This window comes from Prosopis cineraria, unplaced genomic scaffold, assembly GCF_029017545.1.
Source record: "Prosopis cineraria cultivar Desert tree isolate PC_DT_omini unplaced genomic scaffold, ASM2901754v1 PC2, whole genome shotgun sequence".
Classification (NCBI taxonomy): domain Eukaryota; kingdom Viridiplantae; phylum Streptophyta; class Magnoliopsida; order Fabales; family Fabaceae; genus Prosopis; species Prosopis cineraria.
Genome location: NW_026555333.1, coordinates 15,438,476 through 15,461,005, shown reverse-complemented (window position 1 = coordinate 15,461,005; position 22,530 = coordinate 15,438,476). Strand labels below are relative to the sequence as shown.

The following is a 22,530-nucleotide window of genomic DNA, read 5'->3' as shown; positions in this document are numbered from 1 at the left end:
GATAATTTAATGCATATACTTAAAATTTTTTTATCTTATTTTAAAGTTTGTGTACTATTATCTTTTTTATGTTGTATTTTTAACATTTTAGTAATACTAGTTAATAGTTCTAAATTGTTTAACATGATTTTAATTAATATAATTATGCATTTTAACATTTTAAACGACATATTCACTGTATTAAAAAAAATAGATTGAAGTATATGAACACGAAGTTATGTAATTTTAACAATCTAGAAGAAAGATTATTGTATTTTTTTAATTCCATGGTTTGATATCTTGAAAGATTTAGGAGTATTACAACCTCTCGCTTAAACTAATTCTAACTCTTGTTGCATGGAGCTGTTATTATTCAAGATGTACCAGATAAATTAATTAAATATTTCATTTTTTTACTTGAAAAAAAAAATAGAGATCACTTTGGGCATCTACGAGGTGATTTTTTTTCCCTAAACGTTCTTAAATGCCATGAATCAATTTTACGAGTTCCTGAATCTCATTCTTTTGGCAAATAATACTGGGAGAATATCATTGAAAGATCCTAAAATAATTTAATTTAATATTTGACAAAGATTTCTAATAAATAAATAATCAATAATTAAAATTATTATTTTAACAAGCTAAGTAGCCAACCTATCCAAATTTTTGTCAAATATTAATTTTTTTTAGGAGTCTTTCATTGACATTCTTCTAAAAGTATTTATAGATTTGTTGAAGGATTAGAAAATTCGTACTAATTGATTGGCTCTTGCTGTACCAACAATGGCACGAAGAAGGAATATCTTGAATGTTTTTACAATAGGTTAAAACTTATGTACTTAGTCTTAGATACTTATATCTAATTAAATTAGAACAAGTGGATCTTAATATGTTAATAAAATTAATAACACAAATTTATTATGGAACAAATAATTTATAAAAGATCTACATATCTTAAGTTTTTTGGAAACACGCATATTAAGTATATAAAGCTCAATATATTAGTTTACCCCTTCACAGTAACATGTTTTCACAATCATTGAATAATGTTTTTTTCAAAATAAAATTGCAAAATCCATTAATGAAAAATACCAGTAGATACAAGAGATCGAAAAACAAAACTATGACACACACTCATTCATCATCTTCCACCCATAAGGTAGGAAATGGATGATGACTAAAGAGACAAATATTTTTTTTTCAATGGTATATATGGGAAATCCTAGCTACATCATTGAATGTTTTTATAATCATTTATATATCCAATAACATGTAGCATGCATTTTTGAGAGGAATAAATGATTCTCGATAATTTGCATTGTTTTAGCTAGTAGTGTGCAACCAACGAAGAAGAACAAGAAGGGGACAAGGAAAGTGTAGTATTTTAAAATGAGTGCTCATGCCAGGCGTTTTCTATTTCAATTTTATTTTAGTGTCACTGGGTTGCAGGAATAATTGGTATGGCCATTTCGTGGAAGACCTGTAAAGCCTCAAGAAGAGCATCGTTTTATGTTGCCCTGATTGTTCAGAGTTTTTTTTTTTAATGTTTGAATCTTTGCTATGAGATGCATCTACATTTAATGTCTGACCTTATCTCGAATAAAATTGTAATATCTCAAATCTTAATCCCTAGTTAATTAAGTTAGTGAGGAGTTATTAAGAAATTTTTTAAGCATAAATGAGTTTAAGAATGATTAGGGATGGCTAATATGCCTATAAAACTTATGTCGATTAAATGTGATATAGTTATTGGTTTAGGCTTTTGATACTTGATATAGAGGTTGGACACTTTGAAAATATTTTAGTTTGAAAATGAGGTTGTTTTGGTTTCAAATATCTAGCTCTGTGATATAGTATTATTTGGAAAACTGGTGCAATTAGCTCGTTGATTAAATAATCTTTCTATAGAAACCCATATCACCTTAATCAAATGTTGAATGAAAATTTGAGATGTGCTAAAAATTTGGTCATCAGATATGTCATGACAACAAATTGCTATCATAGGTTCTGTGTACTACATGGCAGTGAATGGCAATGTCATGGACAGCAAGCCGAAGCGATTAAGTGGCTTGATTGTGGCATAGGAACTTTGTGTCATCAAATGTGGTGCAAGGATGGTTTGCCGTAGTTGATGACCCCATTTTTTTTTTTGGAAAAAAGATGTGTTAAATTTTGAAAATGAATTTTGGTAACAATTTATATCCCATACTTTTGAATGCTTGCAATATTTGATATTTACTTATTTTCTTGCTTTGGAAAGTCAGTTGTTAAAAAACTTGGGATCCAAGATTTATAAATGGATTTATATTAAATAATTTATGAGTTTCAAATTATTTTATTACATATGGTAGAATCTTTTCAACTATAGTAGTGGTTATGTACATATTTAAATTAGTAAGTTAAATCTTATTAACAAATTTTTCCCTTTTTATTAATTATGGTTAGTTACTTTTATAACTACAATTAACATTTCTAGTCAAGATTAATTAAAATTAAAAATCTATCTTTTAGTAATATATTTGATACTGAGGGGTTCTTGGTTTATTTGGGGGAGAGATTTAGATTAGTTGGGACAGGAGGTAATAATACCTCCAAATTTTCCAGAATACCAGACATTAGAATTAGAAAAATTAAAAAGTAATATATTGGAAGACAGAGGAGAAAAAATGGGATTTGATGATTTCAAAATGTGAATGAATAAGGTTTTGGAGAAACTCTGATGATGGATGAATGTGAAGAAAAACACACTGACAAACTAAAAATAAGATAAGAGGAAGAAAGAAGCAAAAGCTGGAAGGAAAAAAAAAAACAGAGAATATTAGCATTGCCCTTGTGCAAAGATGATACGCACAAATGGAGAATGGTAATCAGGGTTAGGTTTGGTTTCATGCTCTTAGCACGTAGAAGGAGGCTCACATGCATGCATCTCTCTAGGTACGTAGCTAAGCTATTTTATTATTTTCACGTTTACAATCTGTTTGTCAAATTAGTGTTTATTTACTTGGCAAATGCCAAAATGTTTGCGCATCTCGAACCGCTGATGTGAGCATCATAAGAATGTTCTGATAGATTTTTTACTCATAAAGTTTGAACCTCGACTTGATTCAAGGAAAGATTGAGTCACCCCTGCTTAATCCAATGATATTGTTAGCTTATAAGAAAGGTGAAAGAGGAATTTACCTCATAAACTACAAGTCAGGATGCATGAGAGATCCCAAACTTATTCATTATGCAATTTATTTTTTTCAAATTTAAGGCAACTTTCTTTAGTAGAAGAAGATGTTTGTTATTTTAAGATGGTGGAGCCTGTTAGTTCATACATGTAGCACTTAGTTTTTACCTAACATGCGGACAAACCAGTGGGCCCACCACCATAAAATACTGAATGTTATCCTCTACTTAATGTCGTTCGGAGGAAGTTGTTAAGAATTTAGAAATACTCCTTTTAATCTACTTTATTAGTGACTTTTTAAAAGGATAAAGTAATTTACTTTATAATTCATTAAATTAATAGTAATGTTTTGCTTTAAATAAAATATTTAAACTATTCTTAAAAAGTAAGAAAGAGAGAGAGAAACAAAAAAAATAATATTATATAATTTATTTATTTTTTAAGGATTATATTTATAATTTTACTAAATTTTATTTTTGTGTACTTTTATGATATTGATATTAATGAGGTTGATAAAAATAATTTATAAATAAGACTGAAGAGAATAGTTAAAAAATAAATTATACAATAAATGTATTTAGGATCTCCGGTACCACTTAACCTATAATTTATGAGGTATATTGCCATTTTACCCTTGTAATAATTAACTTTTTATATACGCTTTAAAAACAAATTTAAACAAGAACTTGATTAAAAACAAGTATGAATTAATTATAGGGAATAAATAGTTAATCATCTCAAAATAAAAAGCTAGTATTAAATAAAAATTTGGAAAATAAAGGTTGCAACTTCAGAAATTCTACAAGTCTTTTTTTTTTCCTTGAAAAAAAAAATAACAAGGATGCAGACGTATACAATTACGATCCAACCATTATACCAACACTGGAAATGAAACGCGCCTACCGTCCACGTGTATCTTCATGCAGAAGATTTAAGATTGTACTACCGGTCTTCAAAAAATTAATCATTTAATTTTTATAATTTTAATTTAATTATAACTTAATATCTCAATTTTAACTCATTATAATTCAATCTCTAAAATTTTAACTCGATTATAAATCAGTCCTTAAATTTTATTTCTTACAATTTAATCCCTAAAGTTTCAATCTCTTAAATATTAGTCCCTATATTTTAAAAAATAAAATTATAAAGATTTAAAATATTTTAAAATTTTAATATTTATAAGTTTATAAATATTAAAAGGGCTAATAATTTAAAATATTAGTAATAAATGTTGAAATATTTTGAATTTTTATAATTTTATTTTTTAAAATGTAAGAATTAATATTTAAGAGGTTAAAATTGTAAGGATTAAATTGTAAAAAGTAAAATTTAAAAATTGAGTTACAACTAAGTCAAAACTATAAAGACTAAATGATTAATTTTTTTATAAGAAAAATAACAAAAAGCATAACATGTTATTATATTATTTTTTATGAAAATAATTAAACAAAATTAATAATTATAATAATTTCATTAAAATCATCTTAATTTATTTTTTAAAGATTTTAGTTGTCAAGTAAACATGTACTTATTGATGATTTTCTTTAAAATAATTTCATTTCACGTCCAAAATCCATAAAATTTTCAAGCTACAAATTCAAAAATCAAGTTTAACATGAACAAAAAAATCATTTTAATGATTAAAGTAAGAGGAACAAAAATTAAAAGACATTCAACGTTAATCAAGATGAGACAAAATTCGAAACGAAAGACAAGTTAAGAGTAGAGACAATATAAAAGCGTTTATATATGAAATTTGAAATGACAAGCAAACTGATTATATGAAAGCAGGGCATTACATTATTGATCATGGAAGTGAAATAGACTGTGAGGTGAACCAGACATGGACCAGAGTAATTTTTGACAAGCTATGAAAGATATATAGAGACATATATAGAATGGTATATCCTTCTTTTCCCCCAAACTTATATGTTAAAAATAAATGCTTTTATGTTAATATTTCTCCTTGATTTACCCAAAGTCACTTTGAAAAATTCAAGGCATGACGCTTATTAAATGGATCAAGACGAGGTTTTTGTCGATAACATTGAATACAGCATCGAAATTTCAAACCAATTGCAGCGGGCCACATATGGGCCATGGAAAGTTCATGGGCTCGAGGAATCAGCTACAACAGCTTTGTCTCTCGTCCGCATCAACCACATGAACGGTAGTTGCAGATGTTTTTTTTTTTAAAAAAAAAAATATTCGGCTAAATTGAGAATATGAGAGGATCAACAAATTTGATAGGATGCCACTGAGTAGCCCCTCCTTTTTTTTATGCAACTGTTTTATATATCATATTACCAAATTAGATTCGAATTTATGAAGAACAAACTTCATTTTTATTCAAGAAAAATTTAGTCTCTTTCGTTTAAAATTGAGATATTTAATATTTGGCTATCATATCTTGAATATGATTATTTATTTATATATAATTTATAAATAAAAATTGTGAAATTAGCTTGTATGAACCAAGCCGGGTTTGGCCTCTCGAGCCCTTTTCTCTGTATAGCCCTATATTGATAATTTATAATAGTTCGAAAACTTGTAATTTTTTTTTCAATATACAAAACTATTTAATTTACAAATGTAGTGTGGAAGTTGCTTAACAAAGTCAAATGCATGGAATCATGGCCACAAGAGAAAAGCCTAAAGTGATGACGGAATAAGGAACCATGGCATTGGAGGGAGAGATGAAGATGTGTGTGCGTATCTTTTTTTTTTTTTTTAAAAGATATATATGCAAATAGTTTGACTCATTTTTTGGCACGAAACAAATAATTTTATGTTAAATTCTATAACACACAAAATAATATTTTGGCAGAGATTTTTTTGAAGTGGGTCGGGTTTTTAGGGTTCCTTAGAGCCAAGATATATTTCAAACTCTAAAAATTTTATAAAACTATTTATACATTACTTATTAACAAAGCTCTCACATTATATCGATACTGAAAATTGAATAAATAACTTAAAATTATGCATCAAATTCTTAATAACCAGATCAATCTTGTATTGGTAAGGAGAATTATTTCACTGGCTTGGACAAATTACCACCTTTCCAACATCCTAACATTATTATCGTAATATTTAATTGAATCTCTCTATTGTATTCAATACCATTTGTTTTGTTTGCGATGTTGAAAGAAAGAGGGCTTGTTCCGAAGGTTGGAGCTGTACGACAGTACCTTATGTGAAAAGGTGAAATAATTTTAATGAAATTATTGGCTATATAATGTCATTTAAGCTGCACTATGTCTTTTATCAATCTAATATGACAACTTCTATTAATAAGTTAGCATATAAAAAATAATGAGAGGGAAGGTATTTTAGAAAAAAATAAAAGTGATGAGTGGTATTAATAGTTTAGGAAGCTATTTTGAGGTGCTAAAAAAATTAAATGTTCAGGAAGGTGTTTTCATCCTTTAATTTTGCTGCCTATAGCTATTCTCCTAGCAAAAGTAATCATATCCAAAATACTATTTAATACTAAATATAAATTTTTTTAATAAAATTTAAATTTAAATTTATTATATTGCAAGAGACTAGTTCCTTTCATTAAACTCAACTTCTGTCAGTTAACTTTTAATTTTTAGAATGGGCAATAAAATCATCATTAGGCGACGCCCAGTCCGCTGTTTTTGGCCGAACAAAAAATTAGCTGACACATGTTTTTTTGCTCGGCTTAATATATCATTGAGACCCGTTCTGATTTGGGCCTTTCTTTGTATTAGGCATTTAGCTTTGAGTTAAAATGGGCTAAACCAGCCATAGGGGAATTAAACCCACTACCTCATCCATAAGAAAATTGCTTCTATGACAATGCATCGAGTGGGTTTGAATTAAAAAAATAAAAAATTCTGTGTAATTTAAATAAAATAGGAGAGTAGTTAGAATATTCTATTAAAAACATACTTTAAAATAAATTTGTGGGAATAATTTCTAGAGTTGCCTACAAATTAGGGGAAATAATCAAAGTATTAAAACTGAACCCATTATTAAATTGGTCAAGATATTCACTTAAAGATTAATAATCAAAATTATAGTTTGACCTTGATTAAACTGATTATAAATATAAATAAATCATTTTATTAAACATTCATATTACTGTAAATAAATTTTAAATAATTCAATTTTATGGGGGTGTTGAATACAAATATTAAAGAGAAAATCACAATCAGAGATCACTAGTCACAATTAATTACTCTACATAATCAAATAATTTTTATATTACTCTGCTGCAAGTCTAGAAGACTTACATGTAATTAATTTTTTTTTGGTTGAAAAAAGGACCTTTTTTTTTTAGATAGAGACTTGTTCACTAAATTACAATAATTCCTCTCTGCCAAGTTAATATTTTAGAGTTGTTAATAAAAGAATTAATTGTTATTAAAATGAAAATGAGACTTAATTTTTTCTTGAATACAGACTCATTTATCATATTATAATACTTGTTCTTTTCCACCATTAAGTTAATTTTTTGGAATTGTTTATTAATGTTAAAATGAAAATATGACTTATTTTTTTCTCAAATAGAGACTTATTTATCAAATCATAATATTTATTTCTCTTCACCATCAAATTAATTTTTTGAAGTTATTAATGAGAGAATTAATTATTGTTAAAATAAAAATGAGGCTTTTTTCTTCAAACAGTAACTTGTTAAAACACACACACACACATGAGAGGTACTTTTGCCTTTTCATGATTAATTTTAATTACAATTAGATCATTTAATCTTGCAAGTAATATAGGAATTATTTAATCATGTACAACAATCAATTGTGTCTAGTATTCTTGATTGTAATTTTTTCAATATTAAAAGTATGGTGGCTAATTTTAAAATTAGAGCAATGAACAAGGACAAAGAAGTTTTTTTCTACCACATTTCATCACCCACTTGCCTTTTGTTAGAGTCAGGTCTAAAGACTCTGTTTGAATAATAATTTGAGCTTGAAAAATAGAGAATTTTTAAAATAACTAGGTTTTCAAACCCAACCATGATAAGCTTTGAGAAAAAAATACCAAGCCTTGGCGCCCTTCAAACCTTGTTTTATTTTACCCCCTTTTACCTTGGAATCTATTGTTTGGCAAAAAGAAAAAAAATCCTAAACATTTGACAATTTTAAATTCTTTGGCTCTTTTTATCTCTTGACTTAACTTCTCATTTTTCCCAACTATCTCGCCCCTCTCTCTCACGCTTCGCTCACCCTCTTACTCTCCCTATCTCTCAACTCGCCTCTCCCTCTCGTCCCTTGACTCAGCATCTTTTGACTTGGTGTCTCCCTCTCGGCATTCTCGCTTTGGCTTTTTGGTTGTTACTCTATGGTAATTCTTCTTTTGGTATAGACCTTTTTATGAGGTCATGGATGTTCGAGATTTTAAGTTGATGATTGCTTTTAAGATATTAATTTGATTTAAAATTTTAATCTCTCATCTTATTCTTCGAGGATTATATTGATATGTCTTCTACATTTTGTTTCAGGAATTTTGTTGTGAATTTTAATGACATAAACTAACATGTATTTAAATTTTTAAATCTTTTATTTATTTTCTAAATGATGTGTGACCTTGATTTAATTTATGTTTAATTTTAGAGTTAAATTATAATGTTAAATATTATAATTTTAAATTAAATTACTTTATAGAAAAATAAAATAATTATATTAATTTTTTTATTTTTTTTTTGAAATCAAGCTTAAAGCCAGGCCTCAAATTTTGTAAAAAGTTAAAAAAATGAGATGATTACAATTAGATCCTAAAAAAATTAATTATTATAAGATTCATTAATAACTAAAATAAAATAATTAATTTAATTATCAATAAATTTTATAATAATTAATTTTTATATATAAAATTTTAATATAATTCTCCTCAAAAAAAATTGAATTTCAAGGCCTGGGTTCTAAAAGCCAGGCTAGTCCGATTTTTTCATGTCTATCTTTGGCCAAAAGTAAAAAAAAAAAAAAAAAAAAAAAAAAATCGCCCCCTCGCAGAACGGAAGAGAAGCCCGATGCCCCTACCTCTTCTCTCTGTCTTGCTTCCCGATCCTGAATTTATGCTTCAGATGCTAAACGCACAATGACCTGAAAGGTTAGATTTCTATAATCATCATAGATAACTCTCTTGATTTCACACTTTTGGAACCCTGTGTTTGCGAGGAACCCTAAGTCCTGATCCATTAATATTTGGGTTTAGGACGATTCTGGCTGTCACAAACTTGTCTATAATCTGAGTTTAAAGTAGAAATATACCTCTCTCTTGTTCACCGCCTGCGAAGACACCGGCACTATCAACCCCTTTCTCTCAACTATGACATTCCCCCAACCGTAAATGGCTCTGTTTCCTTGCAAGTGGCGTCAATTTCAGATAATCTTTAATTCCATTAAATTTCTTGGTAGTCTTGCTAAGAGTTCCATCGTCTTTTTGTTGGGATTTAAGCGGAGGAAAAAAAAAACATAAACTTTATTTCTTTCTCCATCATGGTGAACTCCTACGTGCTTTGGTTTTAAAATTAACAGAATCATTTATATGATTCATATTGTTTGCTGATTGTCTCAAGCGGCGGGTTTACTGATTCAATGGGTTGTGTAACATCACCATTTAACGGACAATAATTAGGTTTAGGTTGGAGGAATTGTCTTTAATCCAGGGCATATGTGAGTTCTTGCAGTTATAAATTTATGCGCCAAACATTTTTAATAAATTCCCCCCCCCCCCAACTGAAGTCTGCTGTTTGTGCTGTGTGAAATATGTAGCTTCTTTGTTAGTCGAAGGAATTCTTTTTTGGCCATTGTTTTGTGATTTTCTACCTTGTGTAAAAGAATTAGCTTGATTCTCATGTCGTGTGTGAACTGTTCCTTCTCTCAAATTGAATTTACTGTGCAGAACAATTGCCGCGGCGCATACGACGTAAGATAGTTTTGCATTTTCTTGACGTTGAAAACTATTGGGTTACCTATGGACAACACATCTGAATCTTCATCAACTCGTCCATGGCTCTGGGTCATTGAAGCCCTAGCGAGTTGTGAGAAAATAGACAACTCTACTTTTCAAGGTATGCTGAAGTATAAGACAAACTAAAAAAAGCTGCTTCTTATTTTATGAGCGTTTTTTCTACAGAAAAATAATTCATGATGATTTTTTTTTTAATTTCATTTTCTCTCTTCCAGTTTTGATCGAAGTAGCCCCTGTAGTGCCCAGTGATGTTGGGAAAAACACAAGGGAATTGGTTGCCAGGAGATGTTTGGAGGGCTTGTTTGGTTCTGCTGGTGGCTTGAATTTTGATGCTTCCTCTAGCCTGGATTCAAGACTTGGGTTTGATGTTTCAAGTAGTTGTGAAGATGTCCTCCGTCAAATATTGCACGAGGTAATTTTATTCAATTGATGTTTGAAGTGTACCTACTTTTATTGTATGTCAGAAGCTGGACCTATTTGATTACGCATTTAATTTGCTAGTTCGTTGAAGAGTTTGATGTTGGGAACTATATTATTAAGTGAGATGCATATTCTTTTGATGATTTTAATCAGGTACCATTGTCAAGTGCGGAAATAGCTGGAGAAGTGAGTTTGAAACGGGATGTATACTCGTTTATGACGCACAAAAGAGATGGCTCTATTAAATTGGAATTGGAGCAGGTGATAAGAGTCACTATCTAGAGAAATGAAAATTATTTTTCCCCTCTCTGCTTCTACAATGATTTTTTTTTATTTACATTATTTAATTATCTTTCCCCCCAATTCCTGTTTTCTGAGTAGCTGAAAGAGTCAGTCATTGAAAGTACTCATCCATGTGCTGATCGCTTAAAAGAAAGTAGTGGGCTGACACTTCAGAATCAGGATTATTCAGTGCCTGCAAATGATGTCAAATGCAATGATGTTTCTGAAAGGGGTAATGAGAGTAACATGGAAGCAAAACAGAACTCATCATCAAAAGAACATTCACATAGTAAGAATTTTCCACCCTCTAAGAGAAATAGAGATCACTCAGTTGATGTGCATGATATCCAATATTTGCATGAGAAGCAAGTTGATGTAGAAGAATGTGATGGTTTCCTAAGAAGTGAAAAGAAAAATAAATGCTATCCACCTTCTAATATTGAGTTCAAGAATGATAAGAGTTGCCAAACCACATTTTTCCTTGAAACTAAGGATGATAATGAACATCATATTGTGCCCATTCCTGCAAGTATTGATGATCCAGAAAAAGTTAAAAATAAGAGGAGCAAGTCTCAATCTGAACAGGAAATAGATACTCAACAGAAGGAACCCAATCCTGCCTATCCAAATCGCACATGGCAGTTGGTTTTTCGTGATGAAGTTTCTGTTGATTCTTTTAATGGCCTTGGAGCAGAGCACCCTGAAATGACTGATTTTGCAGCCAAAAGACATGAATTATTTAGCTCTTGCTGCATATCTAGTCATGATTTCTCAGCAAATACCGAGTGGAGAGGCCAAAATCTTTGTATGAAGTGTAATGAAGGTGGTCAATTACTGGTTTGTAAAACAACTACTTGCCAATTAAAGGTTCATGAAAGCTGTTTGAGTAAGCTTGCTCAATTTGAGGGAAAGGCAGACTTTTTGTGCCCATTTTGTACGTATTCTTCTGCTGTTTCGGAATATCTTGAAGCAAAGAAGGAGGTTTTAGTGGCAAGGGAAGAACTATGTACCTTCCTTGGCAAGGGTACAGAGAATCAAGAAATGGATCTCCTTGAAGTTCTTAGAAAAGAAAATAACAATTCAATACAGGATAAGTGTGAAAATATTCTTGTCAAAGACAATGGAAACGACCAGATATTAGGAACAGGGAGAAAAGACAATCAAGAACATTTAAATGAAGTCAGTGATCTTCAGTTCGAAAGAAGCCAGCAACAAGCAGAGTCTCCCACACCAAGTGATAATATCCTCCCGTTTTGCGAGAAAGAGGGAATTGTAAACAATGGGATGGATACTGTTTTAAATGGAGAAGAAATGGGTAAAATGAGCACAGAAATTTCAAGTGTTGAAAAAGTGGAAGAAAGCCGAGAGGCAGCAGACCATGTAACTGTTGGTGATGGCTTATTTCATCATGTTCCCTCTGTTAAGCAAAACACTACAGGAGAAGAAAATCAGAAAGAAATGACTGAAGAATGCAGCACAGATCGATCAGAAGAGCCTGTTTGCGCACATTATAATGAAGAGAATGTTTCTGAAGATGGTAGTGAAAAGCATGTAAATTCTAGATACTCCATGAGATCCCGAAAGTATAAAACACAATGGTAAGTTTTAGTACTTATCTTCATCATATGATGATGGCTGCACTTCTTTTCAATTTTGATGCTGATTAATTCTGCTTATTTGGTCATGTCATATGCTTTACAAAGGTATATATTTTAATGGTAACAATTTCTAGAGTCCAGACTGGTTTTTATACTATTTTATTTTACTGTGAGACTAATTTTCAGGACGTTGATAGATGGAGTAGTTTATTCATTTTATAAGGATTAATAGTGGCAATTTTTTTGGGTTAAAAGTAACTCGTGATTGTGTAATATGATTTGCAGCAAGCCACAACTAATCCCTCTGTTAAGAAAACGAAAGAATGTTCCATGGACAGCTGAGGAGGAAGCCATACTAATGGTATCAATTCTTTGCTTTTCATTGCTTTATATATAAATAATGTCTCTAACCTTGGTAACCTAATTGCTTTTTATTTCTCTTTGAACAATATACTTCCAGAAATTTATGGTTTTGAACTTTGTACACTGTGTTGTGGAATTTGGATTTTCAAATGCGGTTCTTCCATTATGATAGAAAAAGAATAGAAATTAAAAAAGAAGATTGAAGGATAGAAAGATAATGGAATCCAGAATTTCATCAACTGTCAAGACTGAGTCCTCCTCATATTACATGTCTATTTAATGGGTTTTGTGCAGGAGGGAGTGCAGAAGTTTGGGATGAGTGATCAGCAACGAATCCCATGGAAGCAAATCTGGGAATTCGGTTCTCATGTGTTTCTAAGTGATCGTAGACCAGCAGATCTGAAAGATAAATGGAAGAATATATGCAAAGCAAAAAGAAAATTAAAATGAAAGAGCACACAGTATCTTGGCCATACTCCTATGATTGGTCATGTTTATATAATTATATGCTCTTCATATTTTCAGCCAACTGGGGGGCAAATAGTTAGGTTTGGTTGAATTTAGGTTGGATAAAAAAAAAAAAAAGTTCCGGTGAATATCTATGTAATTATGGATGACCCTTCTAAAAAGATGATGATTTTTAATTCCTTTATTAGTTGGGTAGTTGCAATCTTCCATTATGTTTTAGTTGTTTTATCGTTAATGTAAGGAGGGTTTTTTTTTTTTTTTTTTTTTAATGGCAAAAGTGGTGGTTATAGTTTGTATGTAACATCACTGGTATCTGTACTCTTATAAACGGATTAATTTACCAAATGTTGCCTGTTGAATGTTACTCCCAACTCGTGTTTTTCACGTTCTCTGTCTGGTTAATACCAGATATGTTTTTCACGTTCCAATTTATAATAATAAAAATAATCACCTATCAAAATATGTCATTCTCTCTACTTATTTTAAAAAATTCTAAGATATGCTTTTGGCATTCCGAACTCTGTTTATTTGAGATGCTCACTAATTTAAATACTATAATATTTTCAATTAAATTATGCTCTCCGAAAGCATATGTAAATGATTCTTGGATTTTTCCTTCGACTCTAATCAAAAGTTACCTTAAAAGAAGCTCTTATATTCCAACTGAAACGATTTCATTAACATTTATTTTGGGAAGTCAATTATTATACGGTCAAAACGATATCCTTTAACTTGAGATTATCTTTAGATGATAAGGGTAGGATTAGATGTGGATAAAAGTTAAAGATTTAGACTATCCTAAGTACGCCAAGGAAAAAAAAAAACCTCTAAATATTCTTTAAGACAATGCTAATAGAATGTTATCCAAACGGCCAAAGCTAGCTTGATTTATGCTGAAGGAAGAGGGATTCTTTCATTTCTTAGAAGAAGTATGAAGACTCGCAGTATGTGTGTTCTATGATAGTTTTGAATTTCCCACCAATGAGTATTTGCACTGCAATTTTAGGATTTAATCAATACTTGTAAATCCTTGCTTGACCAGAAATAAACGAAATAGTGAGTTGAATGATAGTTTTACCATTTTATGAGAATACATTTCAACCATTTCTTTGCATTTATATGAATCGAGCACAACAAAAGATGAAGTTATATTATGATTTGATGTTCTCTATGTATATTGCGCCTCAATGTCTGCTCTGATGGCCATTCAATTAAATCAACAATCTGTATAGTACACTTGCTAGGTAAAAATATTTGGGAGACTTAGAATTGGAGATCATTTTAAGAGAATTTACATTGTAGAACTTATCCCACCACTCTTGCATTGCCACTTTTGCTTTTTTTTTTTTTTTTAAAAAAAAAACTTAAGTGGATTACGATATATTCAAATGTACATAGAAATCAATAATAAATTTCAAAAGTTTTGATCATGTCCACGAAAATTTTAATTATGATTGTTTTCGTTGAACTTTGAAGATATAAAACAATTTTTAACTCAATCATTTTTCTCTACTTGTACTCCTTTTATTAAAAAAATATTAAGCATTTTTAACTGAATTACACTCCTAATAAAGTAGTTAATTGTCTTCAAACTAACACTATTTTTTCATATTTACTCTTATTTAATAGGGTGTTTCATTTTAAAATAAATATAAAGTGATTTATTTATTAGAAACATTTTGAAAAAAAAACGTTAATTATATCTTGAAACATACTTTATAGTTTTTAATATCTACATCTTTAAAAAAATGTCATGCATTTTTGAACGGAGGGAATATATTCTTCTTTCACTTCAATTTCATATAATATAAAATTTCTTCTCTCTTTTCGTACTCACATCACATTTCATCAATAGATAATGTAGTTTACACTATAAAACTCTTCCATATAATTATAACATGTAAAACAACATTTTACTAAAGACCTTTTTTTGGGTCTAGTGACACAAAAACCTCCCCTCAGGTCACAGGTTAAAATATGTACTTATGATGCGTGGGTGTGTGTATTTAGACATGTGTGTGTTTTGGAATTGACTACTTCAAAAAAAAAGAGAGAAAGAAAGAAAGAAAGTAAAAGAATATTTTAGACAATGAAAATTTGATTTCAAGATACAAAAAAATTTCTCTTTCCACAATAAGAGCCTGAAAATAGCAAACAGAGGACTCTTACTCACTAAGTCTTGTTTGGAACAAAGCAGAAATTAATACACACCTCGTGCCTTCCGATCTTTTGTTTGATTAATGCAACTTCTCTTCACCTCAGTGGATCGGCATCACCCAACTCATTTAACCTGAGTTCCACAGCCTTGAGATCACGAAGATGCTGCAATATATCCTGAAGAAGATTCACTCCTTTCTGATCTCCCTGTTCTGTGGATCCCATACAGCTCCTCAGAAACTCGGTGTCAGTTTCAAGAGCTTGTAGCTTCTCATAAACATGATCAACTTCTTCCTCAATGGACACTTTCATAGTTGTACTTTCAGTCGGACCTGCTGAGATCTCCTCTTGCCATCCACATGAATATGGTTCTTCTGTCTCATCATCATTGGCTGCATCTAAAAATGGAAGCAGCCTCTTTGCCAGAGAACCCATTGGCATTCTTGGAGAATGACATTGTTTATCATCTGAATAAACATCATTATTACAGAACAAGTCTTGCTGTGGACTGCTAAAAAAGCAGTTCTGGTTCAAGTCATCAAGAAGCTGCTCTTTATCACCCAAATTTATGAGCTTTTCCTCTAATGCTTTGAGCTGGTCTAGAATTGACAGTTTCTCTTCCTCAAATTCTGCTAATGAACTATCAAGAGCATTCATGTGCTTCAAGCAGTCCATTGTCATTTCCTCCAAGCTTGAAACTGTATCTATAGAAGTAGTTGTGTTAATGTTATCTTCTTCTTCCCTTGGTTCACAGTTCAGATCAATGGATTGCTCCTCAGCGTCTTCACCCAAAGAAGGAGAAGAAGAGGATTCCCTACTCCTATCACTTCCATTTTTCATTCTTCTCAAGACCCTTAATTTCTCTCTGGCTTCAAAATCCATTACCTTCTGTTTGTACTCTTCCAGCTCCTTCTCAAGCTCTTTCTTCTCTCTTTCTCTTTTCACCATGAGATCATTCAAGAGCTGTAAGGCTTCTTGATCATACTCTGATTGTTCTTCCATCATTCTCTGGTATTGCAATGCCTCCATCTGCACTGCTGCTTTTTCTTCTTGCAGCCTGGTGATCATAGCCATTGTCTGGTTTGCTGCAATTGCTGAGGCACCTCGCTCTTCTTCTAGCTCTTGGTATAGAGCACTTAGAGCCTTTCTCTCCGCCTTTAAAGCTGTTTTTAGCTGTTCGATTGTCGATAAAGAGTCGCTATTTTCTATCTCACTGCCATCCACAGAGTCTTCTGCTGCCCCAGATTCTGTTTTCTCATAAAGCAAAAGTTTCTTGTGCAGGTAATGCAGGCCATCCACAGAACTTGGAGTTTCAGGAAGCTTGTCTTCTTCTACTTCATCTTCCTCAGAGGATTTTGATGATTGATGATGGTTTGTTTCTTCATGATTTTCCCCAAGCAAACTTGGTTCAGCATGATCATTATCATTTGCGCCAGTTTCAACTAGACCTGCATATGTATGTTTCAATTACATATATCGGAAATAATCCCAGACTAAGATTTTATTTTTAAAGAATTAAGTGATAAGAAATCAGAGAAGATACCAAAAAGAAAATAGCAAGAGCAAGACATACAAAGGTTATTCTGAGAAATGAATTTATCAAAGGCATCAGGAACTTCGGCATCATCGTCGCTTGTTAAGGATTGGTCATCTTCTATGCATTCACAAGAACAGGAGGGTTGTTCAGAATGAGGCAGATTGGCTGTGTGAAAAGACACTTCTTGTCATCAATGACGTAAAAAAAATTAAATTACATTCTTCCAAGTGAATTATATGTCTCTAAACTGTTTTAACCAGTGAAATAGCCAACTAGAAAACAAAACCAGTAATGTACTTTCTTTGTACCTTGTGCATCATCTGCTTCTTCTAGGGTTGTTTCTATGTTGTTGTCACCACAAAAAGACTGAGACTGGCAAAGATGATTCTGAGCAATGAATTCATCAAAGGCATTTTGAACTTCAGCATCATCGTCACTTGAAGAGCATTGATCTTCTTGGGTGCATTCAAGTGCTGATTTTAATTAAACAAGTCAGAGAAATGAGAACAACAAAAGCAACAAGAAAGAACTAAGGTTTCATAGTTCCTATAGATCATGTACTTCTCTCTTACCTTGTTCATCATCTTGCTTTTCCACGGCTGATTCAACAGTATTATCGCCATCATTTTTTAACTCTTCATCTTCTTCCAAAACCATATGATTCTCCAAGCCAGCCATGCTTATTTCCTCTTCAATTGATGGCTCAGAGGCCAAAGTTTCGATCTTTCGCTCTTTCTTCACAGTAACCTCTTCTGATTTAGATGGTTCAAAATTTGCAGAGGTAAAAGAGTCTATTAACTCCACAGGTATTACACGCTGATCTTCATCATCTACATTGGTTTCCAAATGCATACTGATGCAATCTAACGATCTATCTTCCCAAACAGACTCAGAGAAACGACGGAGAAGATTGGTGTGAGATTCACTAATCGGATCCGTCTCTTTAATGATAAGAAGATCATCTTCTTTCTCATCTTTCTCTGCATCCTTTGAAACCGAACTGTTTGAACGATCCTCTGCAACTTCTCTGAGTATAAAACTCTCAACATCAAAAAGTATCCGATGATCGCACTCTCTATCTCCTTCTTCTTCCTCATCGTCTTCATCGTCGTCGTCGTCATCGGATGCTTCCACAATCAAAGTCTCTTTGCTTGTGTAAGTAGTTCTCAAGCTCTTATCGCAGCATGAGCATCTCTCTGATTTCTCACAGAACCACGAAACAAAAGCCATCCCTCTAATGGAGACCAAGCAATCCTCACACATGCTCTGTGTCTCCGCCATTTTCCCATGGATAGAGCAGAAACCCATCTTGGAAATCTCAGCCGCGTGAGTTTCACACACAACATCGCTCTGCAAAACCCTGCACTTCTTCTCTGGCTCTAGAACATGATCGAGCCTTGAACAAAGCAGACACGGAGGCTTGAGGCCAACCCATTTGGCAAACTTTGTGATGAGATAACTGAACAGAGAATTCAGAAGAAGAAGCAGTATCAACACCCATTCTAGAACTGCATAAACCAGAGTTACAACAACAGGGTTGGTGTTTCTGTGAAGTAAGGTCGCAAATCTGTTGGCAGCCATTGATGGGGTGTGAGAGATGGAGGAGGAGGAGGAGGAGGATTCAGAGAAACGTGCAAGGAATTTAGGTACTGTATTGTGTTGAGTAACGTGTGTTGTATCCTCACTAGTCTGCATAAAGGCTAAAGGGTATCATTGTTAAGAGGAGTGAGACTAATTGTGTGTGTTGAGGGCAGCGACAGCATCATAAGAGAGAGTGTTATTATATGAATACTTTTGGAGGGTATGTTGTAAAGTGAATTATGAGTTCCCATCTGTTTGTTGTGAGCGGATATGCATGCACTGGACAAATGAAAATGAGGTTTCTTTCTTTCTTTCTTTTGACCTGAAAAAAAAAAAGAGATTTCATATTTGCTGTGTTTGGGATTCTCACTGGTGGAGCTTTCTATAATTGTGGATTATTTTGACGTTCTTGTACACCATAGTTAAAGAATAATTAAAATTTACTCTCTCCAATTCTATTTATAAAATAAAAAAAAATTTATCTTAATTATAATCAATTTTTTATCTCACTTTTTCATGTTTACTCTCTGAAAAAGTTATTAAAGTGTGTATATTTAATGAAAGTATAGTTAAAAATTTTTTAAAATTTTTAAACAAAGTTAATAACTCTTAAATTTTTCTTAATTTCAATAAAATATATTAAAAATAACTTATAAATAAGATTGAAGTAATAAATAATCATGTTGTTCTTAAAGAATTTAAACGGATATATTTCTTTTATTGCACACACGTATTTAAAAGTAAATATCTTTAAAATATAATTGAATATTAAATATAAACATATCTCTTAATTAAAATTTAAATATTGTTTTATCATAGTGAGAAATTGATACTTTTTGCTGGTCAGATGTTAAAATAATCTTTTATTCTACTTTTTTTTAAAAGAAGTCAGTTCAAAATTCTTTGTTAAGATATTTATATTGAATATTAAATATAAATATTGAAGGTTATTAAATATAAATATCTTTGATAGATAGCTATAAATCATTATTTTAAGTACTAAATATTAAAAATAATAGTTTTTAAATAAATAAAAATAATAAAAATTCAAAAAGGTCAAGCACGAGTATTGCTTTTGGACCATGAAATTGGACTGGCCCACAGCACGCGGAAGATGGACCCACCACCATCCATAAAACCGTGTAAGTAGGCCTACCTGTACTTTTATTATTAGACAAACGCTCCTTGTACGCTTTTTAATTATTATTTTTTATTGATTATTACTACTGCCAAATAAAATAATTATAATCTTCTCAAGTGTGCGCTTATTTCCTCCTTAATTATAATCCCTGATCCTTTCACAATAATATCATTAGTTGAGCGACTTTTCTGTTAAAGTTTCACTTAAGGATTCTCATTCTCAATATATATATATATAGAGAGAGAGAGAGAGTAACTAAAACATAGTTTTTTTTTACCAATAACTAAAATATAGCTAAATAGAATATATTTTCAAAGAGATTTAAATCCTGACTAAAATATAATATATATTTTATTTTAAAATTATATTACATATACTTCCTCCAAGCTCTAGCGCTTTGTATAATTCACTTTCTAAAAAAAACAGTTAGGTAGAATTACATATAGGAGGTACTAGTTACTTGCAAATCATGTCCACTTATAGATACTGAAATTTAACATGTATATATAGAAATTTGATTTGCTGGAATTAATTTTTTTTATTTGAGACTTGATTGTCTCCCAGAAATTTATGGTGTAAAATGTAAGTCATTTTGCAAGAACGTGTAGAGCTTTAATTACTTTATTTTTTTTTAAAATGACATTTTATTTATTAGAAAGAGAATATATATTTTTAAATTTATAATATTTATTAGGAGTGAAGATAAAAACCAAAGCAATTTTTATAAAAGAATTTATTGACATAACTAAGTTTTCTTGATTTAAATGATATATTTAAAAGTGACCTATATTATCAAACGCATTTTAAAAATAGAAGAAAGCTTTATATAACAAGAGTAGATCTTTGTGTGTGTGTATTTATTTTTTATTTTTTGCACCAATGCCAGACAAGTTGCATGGTGTGGCTTCCTATCCTTTTTTTTTTTTATATTGATATTAATTCTATTTAAATATTAAAAATATTTTCATCATTTAAAAAAAGGTGAAGAGAAGGGGAGGGAAGGAAATGATGAAAGAAGGATACTTACAGTGGGGGGCATGATGGAGGGGATCAAATCAGGGGGACTGTGATAGTGACATGAAGGCTTTTTTTTATCAACAAAGTTTGAAAAAACCATGTAATGAGGTATCATGCCCTTCCTTCCCTCCCTTACCTTTTGCTTTTTTTTTTTTTTTGCCCTTTAGGTCTCTGCTTTCTGTATAGCTTTTAAAAAGTAAAAGCCCTCGTTACTCGATGTAAGTTGCAGACAATTAATTGCCTTAATCAAAGAAGCTAATCAAACCTCCTCACCTAACCCAAAAGGCTTAATTAATGAAATCAAACCAAGTTAATTAAGCCGAGGTTAAATAAGCAGGGACCAGAATGTGTTTTTTTTAACTAACCAATGACATAAAACAACTACCATGGCAATGACTGTCCCACATGCACCTAAAGCCACTTCAACATTTTCCTCTATCTCTGGACGTTGTTTGGACTTTGGATTTTATTATATGAGCACTGAGTATTCTTCCGGAAGAATCCGAGCTAACAACTTTACATCGATAAATTAAAAGGATATATTCATTTATACATTCGTAATAGGATGAAATACTGATCTACGTAGAGTTGATATACACTGTGATTACATCAAGACTATTAGTTTAATTACTAAAGGGTGTAAACCTTCACATCTCTTTCAAGATGTAATAGAGAATGTTCGTATTTTATTTCATAAGAATTTAAACACGCTCATTTATTATACTATTAAGTACTCTAATACTTATATTGATCACCTTGTTAAAATATCTCATAGATTAGATAATAATTTTTGTACCTTTAATTATTTTCAATTTTTATCACATGAGGTAGTGGATGATGAGAGTAGTTCAACGGATCATTTGTCCTTGATATAATAACATTTTAATTATGAATGCATCTCTTCAATTAAAAAAAAAAAAGTAATGGGATTGACTCTTCGTTTTTTTGAGTACTCTCAACTTTTGATAGGTAAGAAGCCTGCGAAATATATACTATAAAGAAGATTTAAGAGCACCTAAGCATAGTGGAAAACACACCCTTTTTTTGGGGACAAAAGTAGAAAACACACCTTAAAGTCAATTATTTTGATTAAAAAAAAACTCACTTAAATAGTTTATCAAATAGTTAATGACATTCAATTTATAATTAAACATTTTAGATTAGAATCCACCAAGAATTGGTAAAAGTACATAAGTATCTACTTCCATCAAAATCTGAAACCAAACACACATATTACCCCCCCCCCTACCTTTTTTGGGTGCATGACGGTCACACTTAACTAGATGCTAAATTCTTATGATAGTTAGACCAATCAGTGGTAAAGCTAAACAGTGGTGAACTTGCTAATAATCTATTTCATTGTCATATCACACACAAAGGTAAAGCATAGATACAGGAGAGTTTAAATTTAGTGCATCTAGCCCTAGTCTTCCAAACAAGAAAGAGATTTTAAAAAAATAAGACCTAATCTTATAACATACATGAGAGCATTATGACATGCAACAATCATTTCAAACGCCGAGACACTGATTCTCTTATTCAGGACAAGCCTCGAACACCATTTGCTGTAGATGCCCTCGTTTCTGTGCGCCGAAAGTTTATTACAAGCCATACACAACCAACATCAATTTTTTTTTAAAAAAAAAATAGTGATTCTTGAGCATAATTTTGCCAAAAGATTACTCAAATAATTTAGGCATCATGGGCCCAAAAAAAAAAATGATTTAGGCGTCAGTAGTGCAAAGGCAACGACACGAGTGCTTTCCCAGTCCAATGTTATGACTCCTATTATAAAGTACTATAACTATGGTTGAGATTTTAAAATGGAGTTATGGCTCTCCCCCCAAAGGTTGCC

At 31.2% G+C, this 22,530-nt stretch overlaps 2 protein-coding genes across 4 annotated transcripts; one reads left to right on the top strand and one right to left on the bottom strand.

The window, feature by feature from the left end:
• Window positions 1-9,109: 9,109 nt before the first annotated feature.
• On the top strand, window positions 9,110-13,602 carry LOC129303924 (uncharacterized). 3 transcript variants are annotated; one of them, XM_054943510.1, is made up of 7 exons: window positions 9,110-9,247; window positions 10,043-10,211; window positions 10,327-10,523; window positions 10,685-10,792; window positions 10,913-12,411; window positions 12,697-12,772; window positions 13,069-13,602. In XM_054943510.1, the coding sequence occupies exons 2-7, from the start codon at window positions 10,115-10,117 to the stop codon at window positions 13,222-13,224; spliced, it is 2,133 nt and encodes a 710-aa protein (XP_054799485.1). In that variant the 5' UTR covers window positions 9,110-9,247; window positions 10,043-10,114; the 3' UTR covers window positions 13,225-13,602. The 3 variants fall into 3 exon arrangements, with proteins under 3 accessions (XP_054799485.1, XP_054799487.1, XP_054799486.1); XM_054943512.1 differs by lacking the exon at window positions 9,110-9,247 and adding an exon at window positions 9,254-9,483; XM_054943511.1 differs by lacking the exon at window positions 9,110-9,247 and having other exon boundaries at window positions 9,558-10,211.
• A 1,701-nt stretch (window positions 13,603-15,303) lies between these two features.
• Window positions 15,304-18,667, bottom strand: LOC129301105 (myosin-binding protein 2-like). Its single transcript, XM_054939679.1, has 4 exons — window positions 17,509-18,667; window positions 17,245-17,409; window positions 16,973-17,101; window positions 15,304-16,847 (listed from the first exon to the last, which is right to left on the bottom strand). The coding sequence occupies exons 1-4, from the start codon at window positions 18,629-18,631 to the stop codon at window positions 15,496-15,498; spliced, it is 2,769 nt and encodes a 922-aa protein (XP_054795654.1). The 5' UTR covers window positions 18,632-18,667; the 3' UTR covers window positions 15,304-15,495.
• Window positions 18,668-22,530: the final 3,863 nt, after the last annotated feature.

Coding starts and splice junctions, on each gene's coding strand:
- LOC129303924 (XM_054943510.1), top strand. CDS start 10,115: ATGGACAACACATCTGAATCTTCATCAACTCGTCCATGGCTCTGGGTC. Junction 10,212..10,326: donor AGACAACTCTACTTTTCAAG/GTATGCTGAAGT, acceptor TCTCTCTTCCAG/TTTTGATCGAAGTAGCCCCT. Junction 12,412..12,696: donor CGAAAGTATAAAACACAATG/GTAAGTTTTAGT, acceptor TATGATTTGCAG/CAAGCCACAACTAATCCCTC.
- LOC129301105 (XM_054939679.1), bottom strand. CDS start 18,631: ATGCAGACTAGTGAGGATACAACACACGTTACTCAACACAATACAGTA. Junction 17,102..17,244: donor AGAAGCAGATGATGCACAAG/GTACAAAGAAAG, acceptor CTTTTCACACAG/CCAATCTGCCTCATTCTGAA. Junction 16,848..16,972: donor CATTTCTCAGAATAACCTTT/GTATGTCTTGCT, acceptor ATACATATGCAG/GTCTAGTTGAAACTGGCGCA.